At 47.0% G+C, this 9,378-nt stretch overlaps 1 protein-coding gene across 2 annotated transcripts in view; it reads right to left on the bottom strand.

The window, feature by feature from the left end:
* Positions 1 to 627: 627 nt before the first annotated feature.
* cnksr1 (connector enhancer of kinase suppressor of Ras 1) overlaps positions 628 to 9,378 on the bottom strand; it is a 29,586-nt gene continuing 20,835 nt past the window's right edge. For both annotated transcript variants that reach the window (XM_010879563.4, XM_034297482.1), the window contains 10 exons: positions 8,501 to 8,643; positions 8,368 to 8,401; positions 7,974 to 8,149; positions 7,378 to 7,451; positions 5,921 to 5,992; positions 4,344 to 4,417; positions 3,911 to 3,984; positions 3,351 to 3,450; positions 2,399 to 2,580; positions 628 to 1,693 (listed from right to left, as the gene is read on the bottom strand). In XM_010879563.4, coding sequence (XP_010877865.2) covers positions 1,292 to 1,693; positions 2,399 to 2,580; positions 3,351 to 3,450; positions 3,911 to 3,984; positions 4,344 to 4,417; positions 5,921 to 5,992; positions 7,378 to 7,451; positions 7,974 to 8,149; positions 8,368 to 8,401; positions 8,501 to 8,643 — 1,331 coding nt within the window. In that variant the 3' untranslated portion in view covers positions 628 to 1,291. The remainder of the gene's footprint in view (positions 1,694 to 2,398; positions 2,581 to 3,350; positions 3,451 to 3,910; positions 3,985 to 4,343; positions 4,418 to 5,920; positions 5,993 to 7,377; positions 7,452 to 7,973; positions 8,150 to 8,367; positions 8,402 to 8,500; positions 8,644 to 9,378) is intronic.

Below are 9,378 nucleotides of genomic sequence, written 5' to 3'. Positions count from 1 at the left end.
ATATGCTTGTAGGGACCAATCCCATCTCTCCAGGACTAATCCCATCTGTCCAGGACCAATCCCATCTCTCCAGGACCAATCGCATCCTCTAACCTTCATGCCTCAACTCCTAATTCTTACACTTATGCCAATCTTGAATCCCTAATCCAAACCTCTGACCGGGAAATAGCCTTTTTCCAAGTGGGGACTGGCTAAAAAAGAAAAAAAAGAAAACATTGTGCCAGGTTTCACCTTCCTTGTGGTGAATCCCCTCATGTTTTGATAGACCTGCATCTTTCACACACTCACACAAGTTTGTACGGCTATCCTCATGGGGACCAGAAAATAGAAATTGCATGCTCCCTAACCCTAACCTTAACCTCAATAAAGTAACATTTATGCCTAAACTTTACCTAGATGTAATGCCTAACCTTAACCCTAAACTTAACCAACAGCGCCTGGTCCTTAAAGAAACCCCAATTCTAACTCTAAATGAATTGTAAGTTTGACCCTAAACCTAAACCCTGAGCCGGAAATTTACTTTTGCCTCATGGGGACCGGCAAAAGGTCCCCATGAGTCAAATTCTTTCTGGTTTTACTATACTCATGAAGACATTTGGTCCCCATGAGTATAGTTGGACCTAAAACATGCGCACACACTCACATGCACACACACGCAGGCGCACACACACGCAGGCGCACACACACGCAGGCGCACACACACGCAGGCGCACACACAGGCTTATAACTGGAAAGTCTAAAATCAAACTCTGTCTGCTCAAAATAGTGATTGTCTTTGATCTATAACAACATTGTCATAATGTTTTCCAGGTCAAATGGGACCATATTATGTGCAAAAATATACACCATCTAAGTTTACAAGTCCAAACTCATCTGGTTACATAACATAAAAACTATATGTACATAAGAGATAAACAACAAATAGATATTATTTATCCATAAAATCTCCTTTAAAAGTATTCTAAAACAGTTTAGAATCTAGAGGGTCCATAATGTCCTGTGATGATAAAACACCTTCAGGTGTATCTACCAACTGAATGTGTTCATGTTTTTGTCACATGAATGTGTCCCTTGATCTCTGCCGGTTTGGAGCGACAACGTGGGCTTGGGGAGACAAAAAGTCTTTCCTACAGCAAAACAAATCCACATAAATGCAAAAACATAGAGGCCCTGGGATTTTTCTGGCCAACCGACCTTACAAGGAAATGAATCAAAGCCATAACCAGAGCCATGGGTTTTTCTGGGAAAAAGGAGCCCTGTTATCATTTCTGATGGAGACCACCATGATCAGTCAAATGTAGAAGTAGTTCTCCAAGCTGGATGCTCTAGCATCTTTAGGGTGGATCTCTGCAGGCTCCACATCGGAGTCACTCATCGCGTTCTTCTCCTCCGAGCTGAACATCGACGACTCCGCGTCCACCAGCATCTCCCCGTCGCTAAGGCTCAGTCCGTACGCGCCCTCTGTCTCCACGGCAACAGTCTCCCCCGGCGACAGTCCAGTGGGAGAACCCTGGCCCTTTTCAGACACCCCCCTCGTTGTTTCCTTGGTTACGGCTGCAGCCCGTTGGACGGCCAGTTTCTGGATCTCCAGGTGCAGGTCTTGGTTGTGATCTTTCCAGAGGCGGTATTTCTGCGGAGTCAGCTCTGGATCCTCTAGTACCTTGTTGATGAGTTGGAGCTCTGCCTCTCGATCCTGGAAGAACATTCACAACAGAAAGTCCCTCACATCAACATTAAAACTCCAATTAACATTCTTTCAGTCCTGAGAGATGTGATTTACAAGAAGTTCAACAATGACAGGGACAGCGAATTGGATGTTAGAGCAATCTGGAGGAAATTGGTTGTGTTACCTAGGACCAGGAGTTTTCCCTGTGTCACCTACAACCAAGTTTTTCCTGATTGTTATCTAGGACCAGGAGTTATCCCAGACTGTCACCTAGGACCAGGAACCATTCCTATAAAGATGTTGCAGAAAATGAAAACCTGTTGTATTCTAGCTTTGTCATTTCTACTTAAACCCTTTCAGACTTTACTTCTCTTATCGAAATCTGCAATCAACCTGGAAATGTCCAATAATGTTATCCATATAAATGACAATTCCTGCCCCTGGTGGATTATTCTGGCTGTGTAAAACTGGTTCAAATGACAATATATCAGCTGCGCATTCTAGGACACAGAAAACCAGGAACGGTCTTCTTTCGAAGGCAACGAAATCCAGAAACGCAATACGGGTTCAAGGAAATTCGGAGGGGAACGCCCGATGGCCCTTGGAAAACGGAACAATGTCAAGACACAATTGGGAGCTCGGCGCCGATCAAACGGTGAGACCGTTTGCAGACGGAACCCCAAAGAAGAACCCCTTGAACATCGGGTGACGCCTCTGCGGTTGGCGCCTCACCTTCAGGGTGCTGTGTAGCGCCCGGAGCGTGTGGACCTTCTCGTTAATGACAGGGTTCTTGTTGCGGCGGATGAAGGAGCGGCGGAAGTGGTCGTGCGTCACGGGCTGACTGCTGCCAATCAGGGACACCCCGCCCTCCTTCAGCCGGTGGAAAAGCACTCCCATCTCGTCCTCCGGAGCTCCTGGCAGGGGAGGAGAAACTCATCAGAGATATTGATGTAATCCACATGCAGCGTATTTGCTCATTGCTTTCCACACCGACAAGGGGGGCAATTAAATATGAGGACACTAAAAGGGGAAAGAGAAAGACATTCTGTAAACGCTAGCGGCACATTTGAGAACACTGGGGAGAGACAGGCCGACAACATCCTGAAGGATGGAGCAATCAGGAAGAAATTAAAAAGATCTGTCAATGTAACATTGGGTAATTCATACTCCTATGGAGCCCTTTCTGGATGTGTTGACATTGCCACATGAGGTCAATGCCAGGCGTGGCAGAAAACAGGATTTTCTCTCAGACCAACAGCCCCAAAAAACACCTGCATTCATATTTTGATAATGACAGCATTTCACGGTACTATTATATTATGATTATAGTTGCTTTTGGCTTGTATGTCCAACCTAGCATAACGTTTGTCTCATCGCAAAACAGCTCTTTGGCTAGCTTTTACTCCAGCTTATGTCAACGACCGTTAGCATCCCAGTTAACAGCTTCTGCTGGAGTGCAAAGACGACAACCAAACGTAAAGTTTCTGAGACTCACCAGCAATGATCAAAACGTCAATGTAAGCGCATAGGAAACCCCTGAAGTGTTTGTTACTGTGGTAAATAATAAATACTGTTCCTGAGTCTTTCTGTCAGAGCAAGGCCTGACGTCAAGGAGTTTTTACTGTCTAAGCCTGTGACTCATCTGCCATCTGGTGGTGAAATGAAGCATTGCACGCCACAGTACCTGGACTCCTACTGCGTGCCAAAGTTGGAGGATTAACAATTGTCTTAGTCTTCTTCTCCTTCTCCTTCTTGGCCCGGGGCAGTGTGTTGGACAGGGTTTTCTGGAGGACGAAAAAACAAAACATTAGAGCCGACAGGTATGGAGCTTCACCTGCTCATGTCCTGCCAGGAGGGGCCGAGAGATGTAGCAAGACCAATGGAAAGACGGAGTTGTGATTATTACTTTTATTTTTAGTTTCTTCAAAAAGATTAAAAGATAACTAACTAAAAGATAGGCAACTCTTCAAAAGGAGGTGATGGCACCTCCTAAGCTATTTGGCCACACCCCCCAGTGGTGGATTTGGCACTAAAATGTGCTTTTCAAGGATATGGAAGATTTCTGTGTAGAGAGATGGTCTAAGTCCCCTGCCCATGTCCTCTCTGATCTCCCAGAGACAAAAGGCACAGTGCCATTAACCCAGTTAAGGGAGGGAGCACCAGGTATAGAAAACAAGGTTGACAATATTTTGCCATGTTTTCCAGACAGACAATGAGAGTTCTGGTGCTTGAGTCTTTCCTCACCGTGTAGATCTTTGTTCTGCGCGGAGAAGGAGAATAAGATGCCTCCTCTTCAGACTCTGTCTCACTATAACACTCTGTCCAAAAAAGAAAACAGAAAATATGAACCTTCATTAGAACTTCTATTCGTCCAGACCAGGTAGATTGACGATAGCTGAACGCAGATAAAAAGATACAAAGCGTCATAGATAGAAAGGGTAAAAGACAGGGAAATGAGAAATATCGATAAACAGGGTGAATAATAGGCAAGACAAACAGATAGGTCATGTTATTTCATTATCATCCTGGACCAGCACTCTGAAGGCCTTGAGAATATGTCCGAAGTCATCCATGTTATCGTGACCGAGACACAAACAAACAGAAAGGAACAGTGAAAATGGAGACAAAATCTAATCTTAATTAAACTGAAGCTTAAGACTGAAAATGGAGTCCCTACCCTCTTCGCTGTCCGGTTGTCCTTTGTTGTTCTTCTTGTGTTTTTGTATGGCTGTGATCAGACAGTTGATCCACCTGGAGAGGAAGACCATGTGTTCATTCCAGGGCCTGTATTCAGTGAGCAGACATTTTGATCTAAAAAGGCCCGGTTTGGCATTTTAGACCATATAAAAATATTATTTAGGCGGTGTAAGATCTGATTCTAGATTTGTACTCCTCTAAAAATCTGATTTTACAAAAAAGCATCCTAGAATCATGCAAATTTACAGTAGACATTAGAAAACTCAACAACAACACATCCACTATCCCTGTATCTGCCTGTTGTTGTAGTACTGAAAAATCACCAGGAGGTGGCAGCGCAGACAGTCCTACATGCTCAACAGACAACGACCTCAACAGCCTGTAAACAAACGTCAGACCCCCCCCCCCCCCGGACATCCTCACCCAGAATGGGTCTGAGAGTCATCCCCAAAACCCGGCTGTACTGCAGAGCTGCTCACTCTCTAGAAATATCCACCTGCTGAGTTAAACCCAGTGAGATCCATTTCCAAAATAAGGGCTCATTCATCCACATTGCCAGGCACCTCGATGTAAAACTGACCATCCTTGTGGTTTACATGGCTGCCATTAAAAAATCTCAATAAATTAAATGTAATTTACTAGACTGACATTTGCTAGGTCACCTGCACCCACCAACCCCCTGTGACCTTCACAGCTGCACCCACAAGCCCCCTGTGACCTTCACAGCTGCTCCCACAAGCCACCAGTGACCGTCACAGCTGCACCCACAAGCCACCAGTGACCTTCACAGCTGCACCCACAAGCCACCGGTGACCTTCACAGCTGCACCCACAAGCCACCAGTGACCTTCACAGCTGCACCCACAAGCCACCGGTGACCTTCACAGCTGCACCCACAAGCCACCGGTGACCTTCACAGCTGCACCCACAAGCCACCGGTGACCTTCACAGCTGCACCCACAAGCCACCGGTGACCTTCACAGCTGCACCCACAAGCCACCGGTGACCTTCACAGCTGCACCCACAAGCCACCGGTGACCTTCACAGCTGCACCCACAAGCCACCGGTGACCTTCACAGCTGCACCCACAAGCCACCGGTGACCTTCACAGCTGCACCCACAAGCCACCGGTGACCTTCACAGCAAGCGGATTCCTGCTACATATACAACGCCGCTAGTACTGACTACCAGCCCCTCTTAGGACTCCCCCCACCCCACCCCCCCCCATCAATCTGCTCCGTGTTGAAAAACCAAACGACTAAGCCTTTCTACGATTTCAACACGAAACAGGGATCTGGATTTACAGTGGATTTGCTAATAAGTAACTCACCCAACACCGCTTGGAGCAAAACACTGGTTCGAACTGCTACATCAATGAAGATACCAAATAGATGCAGGCAATTTCAATCACTGGGACATTTCTATGGGGAATCCCCAGATGAACATTTCCTGACAGGCTTGTATGTGTGTGTGCGAGACCACAGTGCATGTATGAGACCAGAGTGTGTGTGTGTGTGTGTGTGTGTACAAACTGGTGTTTACAATCTAACACACTTACTTGCTCATGTCACTAACGTTCTCTGCAGCAAAGAAGAAAGTCTGGAAACGCTGGTGGCACATTTGGAAGACACTACGAGGAGGGAGGGAGTGAGGGATGGAGGGAGAGAGAGAGAGAGAGAGAGAGAGAGAGATGGAGGGGGAAAAAGCATCCATAAGCTCATACGACGCCGGGTACAAAAGGGCTACGTACACAAGTCTGCTGGGAACATACTCCTCCACACACCCTCACAGTCACTGGGAACATACGCCTCCACAGACCCTCACTGGGAACATACTCCTCCACACACCCTCACAGTTACTGGGAACATACTCCTCCACACACCCTCACTGGGAACATACTCCTCCACACACCCTCACAGTCACTGGGAACATACTCCTCCACAGACCCTCACTGGGAACATACTCCTCCACACACCCTCACAGTCACTGGGAACATACTCCTCCACAGACCCTCACTGGGAACATACTCCTCCACACACCCTCACAGTCACTGGGAACATACTCCTCCACACACCCTCACTGGGAACATACTCCTCCACACACCCTCACTGGGAACATACTCCTCCACACACCCTCACTGGGAACATACTCCTCCACACACCCTCACTGGGAACATACTCCTCCACACACCCTCACAGTCACTGGGAACATACTCCTCCACAGACCCTCACTGGGAACATACTCCTCCACACACCCTCACTGGGAACATACTCCTCCACAGACCCTCACTGGGAACATACTCCTCCACACACCCTCACTGGGAACATACTCCTCCACAGACCCCCACAGCTCATGTCTACTCCTGGCAGAGATTACATTTCAGCGGATACATTCTGATTAATCAGCGTGAATAATGGTTGTTTGAAGGTTTCTGTCTCAATTAGACTGAATAGATAACATTACTCAGTCATCACTTCCTATGGCTTTCAGAAGAACATTCAAGCTCAGCAAAAATAAAAGGTGTTTGGTACAACAAAACACACTTGGAGCCCTTTTCTTCAGAACATGCAGCTTGGGTTTCCAACCTGACAATGCAACAAGGCGGCATGTTGGTAAAACACCATCTGCTCGGAAATGTGTTTCTGTGCTCATCATCCACAACAACACAGGGCTCGACATAAAACCAACTCAGGAAGACCAGATGAAATGGTAGTAATTAAATGGTGCTGGAAAATAGGACCTTATGTGATTGGAATCTGTGGCCTGTTCTCTAACACATAGGATATTGCAGACACTGGCGTATTGACAGGAATAAACACGTGCAGAACGTGAGCAGCGCATGCACAGAAGATTCTTTTGGTATAGTGATAAAAGATTCCCCCCAAAACATCTGGATCCACATTCACGGCCGGCAATAAAACCCGCTGCGGTCTAACGTGGGTGAGGGTTTGGCATTTTTGGGACAATTCTATTGGGTAAGCTCAGATTTCCGATTCGTCCGACAAGGCTACTCACAACTTCCTCTTGTGTTCCCCTGCGCTCTCGATGTTGTAGCTGGAGATGTGAATCAGGCCCTCCGCTTTTTCTTCCTGGCAGTGACAGAGAAGAGGACAAAGGTCAATCAACCGCGGCCAGCGGGTTCCAGGACAGCCTGGTTATCCCCAACTGAACTCCACACTGCGAGCCCAAGAGGGACAGACGCAGACGGGCACGTCACCCTGCCAAGGGAAACCCTGACCTCCACAGAAACACCTCAGCAGCCCTGGGGATGAGAGACTAGCCAGCCCATTAGCCCGTTAACCTGCCAATCTAAGACTACGGACCGGCTGTCATTCCACACGGCCAACCAGAGAGCTCGGGTGAAAATACGTTCCCTAGACCCTAGATTACTCAGTGAAGTATCAGGTCGGAATGTATTGAAGAAATCTGAAAGGATTCCAGTCATGACACCTGATTATCTGGTGTACAGCCTTGAACTGGAGGACAGACAATCCTGACAGGGTTCAACAGAGAGTGAACAGGATTAGCACTGGTCTCGCCATCGCTTGTTTGCATCAGATCACCGTGTAAACTGGCCAGGAAACACACGCTACAACCCAAGAGGGTCTCACCTGCTGACTAGTGTACCAGTATAAAGACGGGCCCTTGAGGACGAACCAGAAGCGCTGCCACTTCTGGGTCATGAACACACTGCTCTCCTTCCTCTTCTTCCACAGCCACCCGTCACATTCCGGCCGACCCAGCTCACGACAGGACACACGACGCCTACTCATTGCTGTGGTCTTTCCTTGGGGGGAGGGAGACAGAGAGAGAGAGAGAGGGACAGAGAGAGACAGAAACACAAAGAGAGAGAAACAGCGAGAGACAAAGGGACAGAGAGACAGGAAGAGAGACAAAGACACAGATAGAGAAACGGCACACCAACAGAGAGGGTGTCATTAACTCACATCGACGTATCGTGTTGTGAAAACAGGTACAAATACTGCACTTACAACCCAACCTCACCTTTCACAGATGTCTTTTTCGGTTCCTTTTCATCCTAGACGAAAACAACAGAGAACATGAATAAATGTCTAAGTGTTCTATATATAACCACCACTTTCATTACCAACACATAGACCCACAGCGCGTCTCTCACCCCATGATGCCCCATTTCAGGGCAGGAGCTGATGCTAGCTCGGCCTAGTTGCAGGACCCGCGGGCACGGGCTAGCAGGGGGAAAGGAGACCTCTCCCCTGGACCCTGGGCTGAGCCTGGACCCCTCCAAACCCTCGGCTTCTCCTATGACACACACACACACACACAATTTAACCTTTTTACACGATAAATAAGCAGCAAAACTCTGGTCAATATGGCACTGGTGACTCGTAACGTCTGTTAACGTCACTGCCATGCTGGAAGTGAACAGGATGTAGTTAAATTCACATCGAGGGCAGTCATTACAGGAAGTGGTGTTCATTTGGGCAAATACCTTCCACATTTCAGTTTATTGAGAAGTCTCTAAAAATAGATTTTACAATGAAAGAATTGGAAACGTAAGTTGACTTCCTGAATTGACAGGTTTCCACTAATCTGTTACAACTCACCCACAACAGACCTACTCCAGCTAAAATATACTAACCAGTGTCATGTTTTGTTGGGCACAGTATAACATAGTTATGATGATTTTTCAAGCAGAAAGGGACAAATTCCTTTCTATATTGTCTAAATTCCTGCCAGTACCTCCCAGGTTCACTGAAAATCAGAAGGGCTTCCAGTTGGCGTTCTGGATGCCAAGAGGAAGAGGACCTGTTCCCTACTGAAACACGTTACGGCAATAAGATGTGTTGTCATATAAACCTGTTCATACAGAACTTATTTCTGGTACTCACTTGAATGATACATACTGACGCATGATTAAAACAGAAATAAAAAACACAGGCAGTAAATTAGGTAACTATGATCACACATTATAAAACACGTTTAAATGCCAGCTTGGCTTTTAAAAAACGTCTGCATTCGGCCGCTGGCCCGCTA

The sequence above is a fragment of the Esox lucius genome, chromosome 15 (assembly GCF_011004845.1).
Source record: "Esox lucius isolate fEsoLuc1 chromosome 15, fEsoLuc1.pri, whole genome shotgun sequence".
NCBI classification, from domain to species: Eukaryota; Metazoa; Chordata; class Actinopteri; order Esociformes; family Esocidae; genus Esox; species Esox lucius.
The sequence above is the reverse complement of the archived record's forward strand: the minus strand, read 5'-3'. Positions and strand labels throughout refer to the sequence as shown.